The 19,400-nt window shown below is 34.0% G+C and overlaps 1 protein-coding gene across 1 annotated transcript; it reads left to right on the forward strand.

The window, feature by feature from the left end:
• The first annotated feature begins 13,937 nt into the window (after positions 1–13,937).
• LOC105324031 (uncharacterized) lies at positions 13,938–18,725 on the forward strand. The gene is made up of 6 exons (XM_066085891.1): positions 13,938–14,051; positions 14,316–14,581; positions 14,722–14,745; positions 14,906–14,994; positions 15,391–16,606; positions 17,830–18,725. Exons 3-6 carry the CDS (start codon positions 14,737–14,739, stop codon positions 18,019–18,021), a joined length of 1,506 nt encoding a protein of 501 aa, XP_065941963.1. The 5' UTR covers positions 13,938–14,051; positions 14,316–14,581; positions 14,722–14,736; the 3' UTR covers positions 18,022–18,725.
• The last annotated feature ends 675 nt before the right edge of the window (positions 18,726–19,400 follow it).

Genomic DNA, 19,400 nt, shown 5'->3' on the forward strand with positions numbered 1-19,400 from the left:
AGTAGAATAACAGAAGGGTTTTCCGTTGAAAAACGGAAAACCCTAATAAAATCATAATAAGGAAAAGAAACAATAGAATAAAAAGAGGGTCTTCCGTCGGAAACGGAAGACCCTAACAATATCCCGATCTACTACAGTTTTATTTTTAATAATGAAAATAAGAAGTATGTCTAACAGTTAAGTTTTTTACAAGGTTCGTGATGCTTGATATACTGTGTTTGGAAAGTTTAATGCGTTGTGTTTTTAGGGTCTTCCGTTTCCAACGGAAGACCCTCTTGTTATTCTACGGTTTCTTTTTCTTTATTAAGGTCTTCCGTTTTCCAACGGAAGACCTTATTGTTTTCGTTCGGTTTCTTTTTCCCTATTATTATTTTTTTTCTTACAAAATTTGTGCAGGCGATTTCTCGGAAATGGCTTAGCCGATTTTCGTGAAACTGTCAGATCTAATAGATATTAATCCGAACTTAATATACATTTCTTTTATTTTGATGACATCATTTCCGTTCTTGAGAAAATGACGTTTTAACGATTTTCAGAGGGTCGGCTTGTCCAGGGATCTCCTCCTAAACGGTAAAAGATATTGAGTTCAAACTTTCAGGGATTGTAGACAAGAGATTGTAGATGTGCTATTTGGCATTCATATTTGTCTAGCTCAAAAGGCGTTAAAGCTCGCCTGGTCCCGAAAATTGAAACTAAAAAAGCGTTGTAATTTTTTATGGTTTTCTCAGTTGATCTCTTTTCTAAAAAATATTTTGTTAACACATGTCCAGCAAAAAAAGTTTATATTTACAAAACATTTCATTTGATATCAAGAAAAAGGGGCTGGCCACTCAAATTAAGGGACCAAAGGGCTCTAAAGTCTTTCATCTATAGCCCTTTACTGATGGATATTTTGTGAACAGTTATAGAAGCAAATATAAGGATTTTATCATGTGTTACGCAATTACGGGATTTAAGGGGCCAAAAGTCCAGAATTTTGATCACCCATAACTCAGAAAGGAAAAATATTTCGAAATGCAATATTGAAGTAAAGATAGTCAAAATGATGTACTTAATAACATGCAATTTTCAAAATTTTGTTAAATGGCCCCTATAAGGAGTTTAGGGATCGGCCCCTTAAACGTTCTTTTCCATATACTTCAAGAACGGTAACGAATTTCTAAACAGTTGTTGAACAAAATGTGTTGAGATTATAATGACCTTTTATTTGATATCAAGAAAAAGGGGCTGGCCCCTCAAATTAAGGGACCAGAGGGCTCTAAAGTTTTTCATTTGTGGCTCTTTGTGAAAGGCAATAGAAGCAAATATGTTTATCTTACAATTATGTATCCAAGCAATGTAGTGATTTTATCATGTGTTATGTAATGAAAGTTTATTAGGGGTCAAGAGTCCAAAAATATGACCACCCATATCTCAAAAACGGAAATATTTTGAAATGCAGTATAGAAGAAAAGATGCTAAAAATGATGTACTTAAGAACATGCAATCTTTGAAATTTGGTTCAGCGGCTCGAATAAGGAGATAAGGGACCGACCCCTAAAACATTTTTTTCCTAAGATATCTCGAGGACATTGACGAATTTCTAAACACTTGTTGAACAAAGCTCTTACACCTGTAACAAAATAGTATCTGGCCCTTAGAATGTAGCCTCTGTTTTTCTATTCTCAATCATGTTTAGCTGTTAAATAGCAAAATCAAGATAGAACATATATCTCAAATTCTAAAATCAGACGGAAGACCTTCTCGTTGCTCGCAACGAGATTGTGTCTAGTTATTATTATTTTCCCCCCCTTTTTTTGTCCACAAGATTTCTCAGAGATGGCTGGATAGATTTTCTTGAAATTTTCAGGACTAATAGAAAGTATTAATATCTCGAGGCTTTTTTTTCATTTTCTCAAAAATCATTTCCGGTCATCCGTTTCCTGTCCCGCGTTGAAAAAGCTTGTACATTCGAGATCTCAAAAACGGTAGAGACTTTAACATCCAAACTTTGTGGGATGATAGACCTATAGTTGTAGATGTGTTTAAACTATTTTGTTTTGTTCGTCGTAACTTCCGGTCGTCACCGGAAGTACTTCAAAATTAACAACTTTTACGCATTAAATGCCTTTTCAATAGAATAAATATTTAAGCATTAATCTACACAAAAGTAATCTTTGCGATGTTATATCAACAACAAAATTCCACTTCCGGTGAGATATCTCAAATATCTCAGGTAGCTTTTTTGAAACACATTTTGTACAAACGAGATATCAGTGACTATAAGAGATCAAAGCACAAGACTATTATGGATGATAGACATTTGATTGAGGATGTGTTTAACCGGTTTCATTTTATCTTCCGTCACTTCCGGTCCACACAGGAAGAGTTCAAACAAATCGAGCTGTTTATCAGTTTAACGTTTTGTCTTTGATATCTGTAGTGTGCTCGATGAACAATAAAATGCAAAGGGCAAGTATACAAAAAATAACTAATAAAATTTACATTAAGCACTTCCGTTTGTCCGTTTCCTGTCCCGAGACAAAAAACCTTATTTCGATGAGATCTCAAAAACGGTGACAAGTTGAACAATAAAACTTTGTGGGAGGATAGACCTATGTATGTGCATGTGTTTACACTATTCTGTTTTGTTCGGCGTAACTTCCGGTCGTCAACGGAAGCTCTTCAAAAATAACTATTTTTACGCATTAAATTCTTTTGCCATAGAATAGATATAGAAGTATAAATCTATATATACGTTATCAATGCAATGTTATATCAATAAAAAAATTCTACTTCCGGTGAGATATCTCAAATATCTCGGGTAGCTTTTTTGAAACACATTTTGTACAAACGAGTTCTCAGAAACCATAAGTGATCAAAGCGCAAAACGTTCATGGATGATATACATTTTATTGAAGATATGTTTAACCGGTTTCATTTTGTCTTCCGTCACTTCCGGTCCACACAAGAGGAGTTCAAACAAATCGAACTTTTTATCAGTTGAACTGTTTTTCTTTGATATTTGTAGTGAGCTCGATGAACAATAATGTACAAAAGACAAGTATACAAGAAATATTTAGTACAATTTACATTGAACACTTCCGTTTGTCCGTTTCCTGTCCCGAGACAAAAAACCTTATTTCGACGAGATCTCATAAACGATGTCGACTTGAACAATCAATTTTTGTGGGATGATAGACCTATATATGTACATGTTTTTAAACTATTTTATTTTGTTCGGCGTAACTTCCGGTTGTCACCGGAAGCACTACAAATAATATGTTTTTTCTTTATTTATTTCTTTTACATGGAATGAATATATCAGTATACAATCTTAGATGTGTCATCTTTATAATGTTTAATTTTCAAATAACTGTTCCTTCCGGTGAGATATCTCAAATATCTCTATCGAGCTTTCCCTTTTAACAATTTGATGCCCGCAAGATTTTTGTCACTGTAAGTGAATGAGACACAAAGTCTATCATAAATGATAGACATTTGATTGATGATATATTTATTGGGTTTTATTTTGTCAACTGCCACTTCCGGTTTTCACCGGAAGGATTCAAATCAATCATATTTTTAACAACCAAACTTTGTAACCTGTTTTGTTTAGTTCGGCGTTACTTCCGGTCGTCACAGAGAGTACTTTAAAAATTGATTTCTTTTTCAATCTCGTTGTGTTACATGGAAGTAACGTCTGGATATATCATTTACAATACTTATCATATTAACTATTTTCTCTATGTAAGAGAAGCAATGTCTACGGTTAAATTGATTCGTGTATATCAAAACGGAAGACATTTTTGTTGCTTTTGCAACAAGAGTCTAGTTATTATTTTTTTTGTCCGTTTTTTGTCCACAAGATTTCTCAGAGATGGCTGGATAGATTCTCTTGAAATTTTCAGGACTGATAGAAAATGATAATATCTCTAGGTGCTTTTTTTTTTATTTTTTCAAAGTTCATTTCCTGTCGTCCGTTTCCTGTCCCGCGACAAAAAGCTATGTACAATGAGATCTCAGAAACGATAAAAACTTGAACCTCCAAACTTTGAGGGATGATAGACCTATAGTTGTAGATGTGTTTAAACTATTTTGTTTTGTTCGTCGTAACTTCCGGTCGTCACCGGAAGCACTTCAAAAATAGTCATTTTACGCATTAATTCATTTTTCATAAATTAGATATATAAGTATAAATCTATACATAGGTTATCTATGCGATGTTAAATCAACAAAAAAATTCTACTTCCGGTGAGATATCTCAATCATCTCAGGTAGCTCTTTTAATACAGATTTTGTACCCACGAGATTTCAGAAACTATAAGTGATCAAGACACCAAACTTTAACAGATGATAGACATTTGATTGAAGATGTGTTTATTTCGTTTCGTTTTGCCTTCCGTCACTTCCGGTCCACACCGGAAGAGTTCAAACAAATCGAGCCGTTTATTAGTTTTACTGTTTCCCTTTGCCATTTTTAGTTTGATAAATGAAAAATAATGTACAAAAGGCAAGTATACAAGAAATATTTCATACAATTTACATTGAGCACTTCCGCATGTCCGTTTCCTGTCCCGAGACCAAAAACCTTATTTCGACGAGATCTCAAAAACGGTGACGACTTGAACAACCAAACGTTGTGGGATATTAGACCTCTGTATGAACATGTGTTAACACTATTTTGTTTTGTTCGGCGTAACTTCTGGTCGTCACCGGAAGCACTTCAAAATTTTTGTTTTTTTTCATATATTATTCATTTTACATAAAATGAAAATATCAGTATACAATCTTACATATGTCATCTATATAATGTTAAATTAGCAAATAAAGTTTACTTCCGGTGAGATATCTCAATTATCTGTATGTAGCTTTCTTTTTTTACAAATTTGATGTCCGCGAGATTTTTGTCATTGTAAGTGATTGAGACACGAATCTTTCATGATTGATCGAAATTTGATTGGGGATGTGTTTAACGGATTAAATTTTGTCAACTGTCACTTCCGGTTCTTACTGGAAGGGTTCAGACAAATCCTGTTTTTAACAAGTTTAACTGAGTTTCTTGGGTGTTTCATCTAGCCTGATAAACAGTGATGTTCGTTAAGCAAATGTACGAGAAAAACCATCTTTTGTTTTCATTTATCACTTCCGTTCGTCCGTTTCCGGTCCCGAGACAAAAAATATTGTTTCAAAGAGATCAGGGATGTGAACAACCAAACTTTAAGTAAGATTGACTTATGATTGTACAAATGGTTAACATTTTTGTTTAGCTCGGCGTTACTTCCGGTCGTCATAAAAATTACTTCAAAAATTGATTTTCTTTTTCATTCCGTTGTTTTTATTAGAAGTAACGTCTGGATATATCATTCACAATAATTATCATATCCACTTTTTTTCTATGTGAGAGAAGCAATGTCTTACAGTTGAAATGATACATGTATATTAAAACGGAAGACCTTTTTGTTGCTTTTGCAACAAGTGTCTAGTTATTCTTTTTTTTCTTTTTCTGACTTTTTTTAAGCGCAATTTCTCAAAAACTATACAACCGATATGCACAAAATTTTCAGGACTTATAAAGCATGATCGGTGCTACATATTATTAAATTTTCAAATGATGACGTCACTTCCGGTTTCAGATATTGACGATTTTGTAAATTTTTAAGGGTCATTTTGTCCACGCATCTCCTCCAAAACTAATCAAGAGAGAAGCTTGAAATTTTCAGGGATTGTAGATGAATGTATGTAGATGTACCCCCATGCTTCCAATTATGAAAATGGCTCAAGGCCTCGAAGCTCGCCTGAACCTGAAAATTAGCACCAATTTCTTTCACGAAATTTTCGCACATTTTCTGTAATATCTTTTGATGTATAAATATTTTGTTAAAACATGTAATGCAAAAGATGGTTAATTTTGCAAGACGAAGTTGAAAAATTTTATCATTATTATCAGAAAAAGGTGTACAACAAAAGTTGTTTAAAATAATGTTCTCAACAATACGAAAACTAAAATTTTGTTGTTGGTGGCCCCAGTAAGGAGTTTAAGGGTTGGCCCCTAAAACACATTTATACAGATATCTTGAGAAAGGCTAACAATTCCTGAACACTTGGTGAACAAAATATGTTTATATTTGCAAGACCTTTAATTTGATATCAAGAATAAGGGGTTGGCCCCTCATATTAGGGGCCAAGGGGATTCTAAAGTATTTTTATAATAACTCTTTACTGAAAAATATTTTGTTATTATTCATAGAAGCAAAAATGCTCATTGTACAGCTGTTTATCTATAAATTATCATACCTAAGTCATATATTACGTAATTAGGGGTTTTAAGGGGCCAGAATTCAAAATTTTGATCATTAATATCTGAAAAAGGAGAAATATTTTGAAAAGCAATGTATAACAGAAGTTGTTAAAAATAATGTTCTTAACAATATGATACCAAACATTTTGTTGTTAGTGGCCCCGGTTAGGGTTAAAGGGTCAGCCCCTAAAACACAGTTGTTAAGATATTTCGAGAAAGGTTTACAATTCGTGAACACTTGTAGAACAAAATTTGTTTATATTAGCGGTACCTTTTATTTGATAACAAGAAAAAGGGGCTGACCCCTCAAATTAGGGGCCAGAAGGGCTACTAAGTGTTTTTATAATAACTCTTTTCTGACCAATAATTTGATAATAATCATAAAGCAACAAAGGAGCTTTTATTAAGCTTAATTTAAAACTGAAATCCGTTTTTAGATCGGACGATGCATCATAGAGATATCGGGGTTTAAAAATTGATTTTTCCGGAAATTTTGTTTCCGCGTCTTTGGTTTAAAAAATAGCGTAATGTTCAAAGTAAAATTATCTCGTACCAAAAATAATTGTTAAGTCGTACCTGAACACATTCCGAATTTTTTTGTTAAGTCGTTCTTGAAATCAGAAAGGTTTTTGTTAATTCGTACTTAAAATCATTCGGATTTTGTTAAGTCGAACCAGGAATAATTCGATTTTTTCATCTTTTTATTTTAGTTACTGTGTTATTGGTTTAAGAGCTCTGCTTCTTACAGGACCCCCAGCTTTACTTCCGGCATTAACGGAAGGCCCACTCGTTGCTTTGCAACGAGCTTTGCTCTAGTTTCTCTATCTCTTGTTTAGTTTATAATGGAGGTTTTTTGCGGGAAGGAACATCTTAAACACGTTTAGCGGTTAAAGAACGCAGTAAAATGAATAAATTATTTGATACAACTATTAGTAAAATTGTTTGATATGCATGTAGAATTCTTCTTGGTCAATCGTTACACAGATTATCTACCTGCCTCATTCCTGTGTATTCTGTGCGTTCAAGTGTAGAGTGATTTCCTGTCAGTGCGATAGTTTCACACCTTTGTGTATAACAACTGGGACTAAAGTCAAATAAAGTTTACTTTGACAGTCATATAGCGTTGTGGTGGGGTGGGGGGGGGGGGTAAGGTTACGAAAACGGGGAACGGGTTTACATATGTGTAGTAGCTTTATATTCAATAAGATTTACATGTGCATGCACACACACATTTACTGAAATGTTTAAATGTTTTTTTATCGACATGAAATATCAACATCAAAACTTTCAAAACATGTTCTTAATTTCTTTGAAATGTGTAAGAACATAAGAATACGGTTTAACAACATTTCGTTCTAAAAAAATTATCTAGTTATTCTGTTGAGAGAGAGAGAGAGAGAGAAAGGGAGGGGGGGCTCGGTCGCGAGGGAACGCTAACCTCCGTCACGGCGGGTAGCTGGTACACCATCACGACAACATGACAAGGGATACCCACAATATCTTTCGATTACATAATTTTATGCAACTCTGGGTACTTACTCTCTATTAGTTATTCTGTTGAGAGAATGAGTTTTTTTTTTTTTTTTGGGGGGGGGGGGGGTTTGTACATTGTAGCTCTCTGGTTTTTCTATCCGATTTTTTTCAACCAGAGGGCTACAGATCTGCAGCTATCAGGTGGTTAGAGCAGGTGAAACACTGGTTAGACACCACGGAGGTCCTCGGTTCAAGTCCGTAATGAAACTTGAAAGTGTTCACCATCTGTATTAAACGCGGGGACAATTAATTTGATGGAAGACTTTGTCATAAAAACATCATTAAACACTGCTGAGGAGGTGATACATATGTATAAGACAAGTTTTATTATGTATCACAAAAATGCACTAGTAAATAAAAATACACCATGAAATAAAGTCATTGTCATTTACAATTGCGATAACTATTTGATAGAAACAAAACATCAAGTAAGTTTGTTTTATTAAAACATATATTTACCAAGCACTCCTATATAAAAAATTAACTTTGGCGATTTCAACGTTTTTGTCCGTGTGGCGACATTAATTCAATATGAAGTATGTTAGGGATACATGTACTGTAGCACCGGTCAGAAAAGTAATAAGTCAATTACGTCACATTTCATTATTTATGCTGGATTGTGCCACAAAAAGTCATATATATTTTTTTTTAAAAACCAAGAGAGTATGATTGTATCAAACAATCTATTCACTAATTAAGACCTATTGATATTACTTAATTTAATGAAAAACCAACGACGTGGAATATGAAATATATTTCTATTATTACAGTATCCCTGACAGAGAAACTGAAACAGAGAAACGAGGAGACTGCCAGTCTGATCAAGAAAGAAAAGGAATATTTGACACAAATCGAGAAGATAGAGGACGACTACTGAAAGAAGGAACTCGATTTTCTCAACGATTTGGACATCTCTCAAGACAAAAATGAGGTATGTGCACCTTTGCAAAATCTGCTGAGAATTCACAGATGCCCTCTGGTTTGAAATACAAGGTAAGCGGTAAACAATGGCCTCTCTTCTAAAGGGTTGATGGCAAACAGTTATGCATCACACTTGGACTGATGGTTGTCACACGAGTATAGATTCAAAACAGATGATTGGTTGAGTTTATTCTCCTTGTTGTGTACAAAGTTATAAGATATACACAATTCATGTACTTTGAAAGTAAACATTAAATGGAAAGAAGCACTACAACGGGATCGACATAACTTCATTAGGTATAAATCATGGCAGCATATAGATTTAGCTTCGGGCTCGTAAAGAGTTTGTATTGTTTAAAACCTTCTTAAGATGTTATTTCTTTCTTATTTCTTGGAGAGTACACTAAACTGAAGTCAGAGGCTCAAAAAGCCATAAAATTATATGCCGTTTTCGTCGATCCTATGTTAAGGATATACAAAAATGTTCAATGATTAAAAAAAAATTATGAGATTGTATTTTGTATTTTAATATCACCCCTGCGAATGTGTTCGGAATGTTTTCTTTATCGTTGCTAAGTATGTAATAAATCCAGAGGTGCTCGAATGAAAATTCACGAGACTTCACCGAGATTTATTTAGTTCCTGTGAAATTTCGAGCGGAAGTATAAGTGCTCGGATAATATTTTCAAAATACGTAAGTACTGGTCGTTTTTCATATCATATCCTACTTTGATTTATGTTAAAACATAAAACTCTTTAAAGACGTATGTCTTATTTCACCATCTAACGGTTATTTACAGGCACGTAGCATCAGGGGGGGGGGGGGGGGGGGGCAGGGGGGCCTGGCCCCCCACTTTTTCCCGCAGCAACAAATTTTTGAAAATTTACATATAAAAAAATGGAATTATCATGGAGTTGGCCCCCCACTTTTTTGGAGTATTTAAAAAATTGATATGATAATAAGGAAATGAGGAGTGAAATTGAAGTTATATAGTACACCCCCCCCCCCCCCCCCCCCCCGATTAGGATTTTGAAAATTTTAAAAAACTTGAAAATTTTCCCTTTTTTTTTTTTTTTTTTGGCTTGTCAAGATTTTTTGGATGAGTCTGCCCCCCCCCCCCCCCCCCCCACTTTCAAAAACGATGCTACGTGCCTTATTTATACTAAACGATAATATTCAGAACAGAGTTATCGTTCGTGTTCAACCACGTGTAGAGTAGTTGAAAAGATAAAAACTGGGTTGCTTGATAAAATTAAAGTAATGTTTGATACTTGTAGTGTGCAATACCATGTTTTTAAGAAAATAATAGGTGTCTGTTTTGCATAAAAACTTAGTATATCGATCCATTTTCAAGTAACATTCTGCATAAAATAGTATAATCTATTTCACTATTGATGCTATAACTAGGTCAGGCGTGGATCGAAAATTATTCCTCAGGGGGATCTCTATTAAGCATGTTAATTGTTGCAACAGCAGACAAAAACTATTTTTTGTATTGTTACATTTATTTCTAGAACACATTTTTTCCAACAATCAATGAAGACAAAGTTTAAAATCAATAAACCTCTAGATTTTATATTTGACTGCAAGTACCTAGATTTTATGAAATATACTATAACCACGAGACACGATTTTTACTGCGAAACTGAAAGGGTCAAATAAAACCACGTGGTCTAAAATTTAAATGACAATAACATTCGCAGGGGTTAATATGATAATTTAAAAAAATTCGCTTTGAGTTTCTTAATAAAAGCTATGATACAGTAAGTTGCGCATTAAAGGAATATATTTTAGAGACAAAAAAAACCCTGAATTCCAATTTTAGCACCAAATTTCAGTACTTTTTACTCATAAACACAATCTGACATTCATTGCTATGAACTTTTACAGGTAGGATCTTCGCTAGATAGTTATACATGTATCTATCGAACAGAGTCAACATATTAAAATTCTGATTGCACTAGACTGGTAAAACTAGTCCAAAAATTTCTACAAGTACATGAGTGAAAATTAGATCATTGAAAGATTAAGAAAATAGTAGGTTTAAATCATAAGAATTTGACGTTTTTTTAACCGGAAATTAATAATATCAACTTAAATGAAAGACAAAGCAAAGCAGGTCAAGCTAATCTAAGCTTACTACTAGGCCAATATTTAGAGTGAAACATGGAACTATAAGGTACAGGTGTGAAGAAACATCCGGTATAAATCCCTCAATAATCTCGCACGGAATGGTACAAATATATATAAATGTGAATGGTCGGAATCATTGGATACAGGTAAATGTTTACAATTAATCAACACACTGAGGATCTATACTGTTGTAAAGATACGATTTTCCGCTGGAATTATTTTTGGAATATTTTCAGGAAGACGTAAATGATAAGAGACCGATCCGCGAGAGTCCATGAAATGCAAACATCAAATGGGAGTTCACTAATTCAGAAAAGCAATAATGTAGTTTTAAAGTACTTCTGATTCCCTGCCAAAGACAACTGGCTTTCTCTCTGTTGTCATTTAATGTTTTCTTGTTTAAGGGGTAAATATTCTTATTGACTGTTTGCTTTTCTTAAGTATATCACCACAATCTTAGTATCTCTAAAGCAAACACAAGAAAACAGCTTCCATAAGGATTAGAGTCTAATAGAAATTCGGCAGTGAACCAGTGTAAAAGGCAAAAATGCATCAGTGAAGAGGCAAACGAATATCACTATTCTAACTTGTTACTCTTGGGATGTATCGCCTGTTAAGTTCCCTACAATATAAGCTGACTGCTGATTTTGATAACCATGAAGTGATTATTTTGAACCCTTATCTGTCTTGTGAGAGATTTTATTCTTATAATTATCTAGATTCTCAGTAATTTACTGGACATCGTCAAGGAGCGCGCGGACGCGGCCGAGCGTGAATTAGAGCGTGTTGCAGCCTCTTTCTCAGTCGCAAGCGACGGAAGTGGACGAAGTGCAAGGGTCATCAGTACCTGCAGTGACGTCAGTGTTAGAAGTGACGAAGTGTTTGATGGGGCATCCCCGGTGTATCTCCTTGTTTATCACCTGTTTTGCCTGGCAGTCCAGAATCTCCGCTGAAGAGACAGGTCATCCAAAAGGACTGGGATGTAAGGATTTTTTTTATATTAACTGAAACATAAGCACATCGAGCCGTAGCAGGTACATATACTTCGTGTACTCCCCCCACTCTACATTGATCATATATCAGTCTGCGGACCAAGTTAACTAATATTTTATGCTTTATCATCAGATTATAAACGAACAAGAATTATTTTCCTGATTCTTAAGGTAGTCCTATACTCGGCACTAAATGGGCTCAATCATTAAAAGCTTAGCTTTAAATGATAAATATACATTCTAGCAATACATATACAAAAGAAAATATGTATGTTTACATGCTAGTTTGTTTGCTATCACCTCTCAGACGGGTGTACCCCCTTGCGAAAATTATTGACAATTATGAAATTTGCCAGACGTCCGTTTTTCCTAAAAATAATTACCAATTTTGGGAAAATTAGAACTGAACATACAAAATAGAATATAAATATTTATTTAAGCCATATCTCATCAATATTTTTGCGCAAATTTTTGTAAGTAAGTACGCTTTATGGACCTGATGTATCAAAATAGAATACAAAAAATGCAATGCTAGTATCGCGTTTGGTAATTTTTTTTACTATTTTATGGACTCAAACTTAAATTCATGGTGTTTATTCTATAGATTGACATCTTAGAAAAAAGATTTGGTAAAATAAATTATATGTTGACGGATTACTTTTCACGCTATAGGCTCTAAACCAAGTAGACCCTGACGAAAAAATCAGTAAAAATCACATTTTGCTACAGTTTTCTGCCTAGATCTGTCAACAATGTTAGATATCATTTAAACATTAATTAATTGACGATTGATTAATTTCGAAATAGCTTCTGTCTCTAAATTTAAACCGGTTTTTGTAAAAGAAAAGGAAAAATTCGGGGGGGGGGGGGTTCAAAACAAAGAAGATATAAGCATACCTGAGATCCTGGTTAATCAGAACTTCGTTTTTCATTTTACTTTAACAGAATCGAGTTTCTCAACATTAATCATTTCTATCTCTCATAGAATACATATATTACCGTTCTTATTGCTTATTATTGCCATTGTTTACAACAGCGATGTAGAGCAAAATCAATACCGGGTATCAAAAACGCTTTGTAAAAGTCGAACCAATATTGTAAAATCCGTATTATGACGTAGTGCGTTACTCGGACTACTTTAACATTTTATCCAGTAACTTACAATATAGACCTCTGAAAGTCTGCAATGAAATTGTAGATTCAGGTGTTTACTTATGATTTATATAACCCAACCAACTGTTTGTAATCGGATATTGATAGTTATTAGTATCTGTGCTCATTGTTTTGGCAGCGTCTTCATCTCTGACACTGATACATGGAATACATTAACAGTCTTGTATATCATATATCTTTAATTAATAAAATAATAATCAGGTACAAGTCATGATTTATTAGTAAGTAGAATATAACAATATTCGCAAGGATATAAATAGATATTTTGATACATGTTTATGGTTGAATTCTATTATAAAATATGTTAGCAAGCAATTTTTTTGGAAATGAGGTTTGTGCCATGTTGTAAAATGTATTATGCCGGTTGGCAGTAAATACCAAATTTACCAGTTGTCATGCATTTTCTGTCGCCCGAAAACTTCAAAATTTACAACATGACTTTAGGATAAGGGGCATATGCAAGATCTAACTATATATGATTGTATTAATAACTGATTGACTAGTAGATATGACGCATGATCTTTGATATTGAAGATTGAGACCAGTAAAAGAGAAACGGAGGATTTAAAAACGAAATTAAAAGAGATGTGCCAACGTTCCGAAAAGGACCATGAAGTATCCATGAAAGAAAGAGTTGACTTAGTGCGCCGTCTTGCGGGTTTTCGCAGAAGTCATAAACGTGATCAGAGACGAATTGAAGACGTTTTATCAGAGGTAAAGTAATTACTTATGAATAGTGAAAGTACTACTTGTAGGTAGTTTTGATCACTAAATACATAACTTACTTGAGGCAGCTGCATAGCAAAACTATACAAACTTATATACTGTTATTCAATGTAATTTTATGATTCTCCCTATAAAATATATTTAACATTATAATAACCCCCCATTCTTTGACAGTAAACGAGACTTCGAGAGCTTGCGTCAATAGTCATTGATTCCGAGGATCCGGACGTGGACATCGACATCGTGTCCCGATTAGAGCAGCTCTCAAAACCGGAATCCAAAAGACAGAAAGGTATTGTAATTATAGTGTAATTTGATCCACATTAATATCAACAGATGTCCCATACAACCTTAAAATATGATGGGAATTTTGAAGAGTTATAACTTTTAGAAAGTCGATCTTTGGTGACGTAGTATTTTGATTTTTATTTTAAAATAGGTAAGCTTTTAAAAATGTTAAAATTGTAATTAATATTTGATATAATATTTGTCAATCTTTTTTTACCTAGGAAATTAATTGAATAGATATTTTTAATTAATTTTTTTTCTTTTACAGTTGTGTTTTCAAAATGTTATTCAGAACAAAAAGAAAAAAAATACAAAACGAAGAGAATACGAAAAAAAAACCTCATAAAACAAAAAAACAAAAAAACAACTAAAATTTCATATATCACGTATGGAATATTTATTGAAATAGTCATTGATTCCGAGGATCCGGACGTGGACACCGACATCGTGTCCCGATTAGAGCAGCTCTCAAAACCGGAATCCAAAAGACTGTCAATCCATGCCAGCACAGATATACAACAAAAAATAAACGAGGTACTTTAATCAACTAATAATCAGTATATTACTCAACCATCATTAAGATGATCTAGCTCTATATACATGTATCATTCATAAATTAGTTGAAGTTTTGTTTTATATTGACAAATGATAAGAAACGGTGTCTCTTTTTGCAGGTTGTTTTGCAGTATATGAAAGAGGTAATGTTATCTTTTTTATCTTTGCCTATCCAGAATGATATTTAACTTAAAAATGCTCTTCTTGAATTTCCAAAAACATAAACAATTTATAGCGTTGAATAAATTGACTAGGTCAATAAAGATAACAATCTGATTTATATGAAGTACACCTTTTTTCCAGTCTCTGAAGGAAATCCACTTTGCGGCGGATAATTTATCAAGACCCAGTTCCCGAGGATCATCCGAGGATGAGAGGCGAAGACTTAGAAGGTTAACCTCAAATACATTCATACAATTCAAATAATCAAATATATTGTAATACCTCTCAAACTAAGATATTGCAGATTTGAACCTCATATATTATGAATTTCTGTGTGCATTAAAACTGTGAATGTTAGAAGAAAGTTAATGAGTGACAACTACGCCTAATTCTGGAAAGAAAATGACGGCTTCATGATTAAACATATACGGTATATTACCTGCCATGTCAATATTTGCATTTATATATAGAATGTAGGATAAATGAAAAGACGAGAGCGAAAGCAGTTTAGTGTTGAACGTCGGACGAGTTATCATTTACCATTCCTTTTCTTAAAAATTTTTTATACAGATTATAGGAACATATATTGCTGATTATACAATATAAATATTTTAATACCCTTGTAGAAGTATTTCAAGTTCGGAACTGGATTTCTTGTTGAAAGACGAAGCAGTTGTTGAACAACAGATAGAACACTTGAAAGATTCAAGAAGGAACACACCAACGAAACACCTCGATATGGTCAGCAATAAACTGAGCAGGAATATTTACCACACCGGACCAAGGGACATTGCTGATATCAGATCGGAGGACTCAGATACCGAAATGATGCTTGACCCGGAACCTGGGACTGTGAATGATCGACATAACAGAATCATGATAGATGTCCACCATGAGGAGGGAGTGACCTCTAGGTTCCCTGTCCCCCCTCCGTCTCTGCTATTGCCGTCGCAACGTGTCATTTCTGTTCAGTCTCAAAGTTCCAAAACTGTTTCAACATCCTTAACAAGTACGGTTTCTTCACGACAAATTCCGAACAGTATATCCTTGGATGTGTTAAACAACAGTTCTGAACGGCAGGCATTCTCTGCTAGTGCTTCACCGACTCATGGGCAGAATTGTTTTGAATTTTCCAATCCAAAATGCAAATCGGATTGTAACATACCGTCAAACAGCTCCAAAGTCTCAAAAGAAGCTGCTCGAAGAATGTTTTTTGAAAGTTTAGAAGACAGTAATCAACATCCATCTAATGTCAAATCAATTAGTGAGAATAATATAGCAATTAAAAACGAAACTACGCTAATTTCAAATGACCTGGCTAAGGATGCAGTTGGCGAATCAACAGAAATTAGCAGAAAACATGGGTGTTCTTCGAGCGATAGCGAAACAAAACTCCATGGAAAAGATGATTCGCATCTAAAAGCCGGACAACCAAAAAAGAAACGAAGGCTGTTTAAAAAATCTTCAAGCATGGATACATCAGCCGTAAGCAACACATTAGCAGATGCAGGGGTTTCAGCTATATCGCCTGGGGCTCCCTCGTCTCTCTCACCTTTTGAATTGTTTGCTGCTGTCAAACGCAGGTTGAAACCGTCATTGAAACGTTCATCTTCTCTGTCAGAAGGTCGCAAAGGTGGAACCATCAGTGAGGACGATGGCTCAAAATATTTCGGCCACGTGGACGCTTATGCTAGTTCGTCGTATTCTTCGAGAAATCAGAGTCTGGGAGAATCGCCTATTTCAACTCCCATGGTGGATGAGCCACTAACTCCAGAATCAGGCCGACTCATACCTCCACCAACACCACCAATATCAATGATGAACCGCAAAATGTTACCAAAGGTATAGTTAATGATACTGATGACCAAAAGTATAGTTAGTTATAGTGATGACCAAAGGTATAACCAAAGGTATAGTTAGTTATATTGATGACCAAAGGTATAACCAAAGGTATAGTTAGTTATATTGATGACCAAAAGTATAGTTAGTTATAGTGATGACCAAAGGTATATCCTAAGGTATAGTTAGTTATATTAATGACCAGAGGTAGCAAGGGACAGTTTCGAATAAAGTACCCGTCAATATTTTTGTAAAATTGAGAGTTGCTGTACTTGAAGGCCTATGGGTGTTGCTAAAATTCATGAAATGATTTTTAATGACTATCATTAGTTAGTGGGGTGTCTGTTGTTGAAATTGATATGCAATATGTAGGCCCCTTATGTTAGGTACATGAGAATCAGAAGTAAAATGCGAAACCTGCGGCTATGACTGTTGTGCTGACTTTACACAGTGAAATTGCAAGTTACAGACAGGAGGTAAAATAACACGAAAAGTAGGTGGATGGGACATTGTAAACTATACACCGGTAAGTTTCTGACATGTGATAGTGCAACATGCACGCGGTACGGAAGGTCAACCCTCTGCAGGTAATTAGCTGGGGGAGGTCTAAAAAGCTGAAAAATGATGAAAAATTAGCAAAATAAGAAAGGGTCAAAATCTCATAAAAACCAGTATGTAGAGAATTTTACAGGTTTTGACTAATAATTTTCTTCGGAAATTGGTGATTGGCCTTATCAAGAGTGAATTTAAGGTATTTGTGCTGAATGGGAACTGAGGAAATTCTAGTTACAGAGTTCCGAAGACACGCATCCCTTGGCTACAATGAATTGTATCAAAAAAACTGTCCCCTGCCACCAAATGCTTAACCAAAGGTATAGTTAGTTATATTGATGACCAAAGGTGCATGTATAACCAAAGGTATAGTTATAGTTACATTGTAGTCAAAAGCATAATTAATCTTATTAATGAAATACTATAGTGTAACAATCAATTCTTTATGCATCCCCTTAAAAAAAAATATTTTAAAAAAGATTTCATCCAAAGTGATATTGGTTGTTAAGTAAAACTATAAATACTTACGCTAGGTAAATGTCTTAAGCTATTAAATCCTGAGAGGAAGTATACGTTACGTCTACATAATGCAATATTTATGAACTTCAAAATATAGACTTAGTATAACTGACTTTATTTTCAATTCCATTTGAACAATATTTAACCACGTTCAGCTTCAGGAGGTTCACGAAGATGATCACAAACGCAAAAGCAGAGCGAAGAAAAACGACACCAAATCCAAATTCCGTTCCAAATCAGAGGAAAGAGCTAAAAGTGGACCTGCTTCCCTAACACAGAACGTTGTCTTCCAAGAGGACATTGCCAGCCCCTCTTCTCATTCCGCTTTTAGCGAAACGTCTGTATGATCTTATCTATTGTGTATTATTTGTTTACTTCATTTTGATTGGTCAAATTCAGTTTTGTTAAGTGTTATTCCTTTAATTTTATTGGTTGGTCTTGACTTCCTACTCTTGTTTTTCCTCGTTTTACTTATAGTTGAGTGTGCATATTACAAGTTAATGATATGTATATATATGCATTATTGCTATAAACGTATGTATTTATTGTTTTAGAACATGAGGTTACATGTATGTGCTAACTTATGCACAGACTTGTGATGGAAATTTTAAAGTTTACTTTCCTTTTGATTGTAGCTGGTATCAAAATGAAAATATACTTTGAACTTCTATCTCTTCCCTCTTGCTAGGCATTTTCGACCCGAACTTTCGTGTCCCACAAGAGGCTATGGGCATTTGAATGACATCGTCTTTCGTACATGAAAAATGTAAAATAATTGCATCTTTATTTATTTTTTTGCGATTAAAGTTAATTTATTTTTCCGTTTTGTGTATAGTATGATAGTATGATAGAAAGATTGTTTGAGATCGTAAACAAAAACAGAGATGTTTTTTGTTTTAAATTTTCTAAGCATAATCTATCGATTTAAATAGAAAAATCATTTCATGTTTTGATTTCTTTTCATATATATATATATATATATATATATATATTAAGTCTTATATTGGTCTCGGTATCATATAACAAGTAAAATAAGTTGTAATATTAGTGCATTCATTTGACCGAGTTGTATAATTCTTGTTTAATTGTGTGATCTAGTATTGATTTACTTTCAACTTACACTATTTTGCAATTATATTCATAGTGTATGGTTTTTGTTATTGGTTGAAACACATTATTTGTTTTTAATAATTTCAAAACGTACGCGTATTTATTATTAAACTCTAATTGTAACTTGATCAGAGTTTTCATTGATGATGCTTTCCCTTGAATTTACACGCATTTTACCATTATATAATTATGTATCTAGACGTAACCAGAGTCTCTGTAGTTTATTAATTTATACTATATCGAGTAAATCTTTAATGTCAGAAGTTCTGAATGTGCTCAATTTCTAACTGATCACTTTTTTGACAGGATTTTTTTTAACTACAAAGGATGGAAGTGCAGTTTATATATATATTTGTACATGTATAACAAATATTATGAATTGTGTGTATTAAAAGTGGTAAACGAAAATAAATAAATCATGCTCCTGTTAGTGATATGTTCTTTCTATCGCATTGGATTTTTTCAGGGGTGGGTTCCGTCAACAAGCACCTGTGCGTTTGACATGCCTTATTCAGTCACGTCTGCTGATTTTCAATCGCATCTCAGTGTTTTACATATATTGTACTGAAAAAAATATGTCAAGGACGTTGCACAAAGGGGACTTTACAGAGAACGA

This window comes from Magallana gigas, chromosome 5, assembly GCF_963853765.1.
Source record: "Magallana gigas chromosome 5, xbMagGiga1.1, whole genome shotgun sequence".
Taxonomy (NCBI): Eukaryota; Metazoa; Mollusca; class Bivalvia; order Ostreida; family Ostreidae; genus Magallana; species Magallana gigas.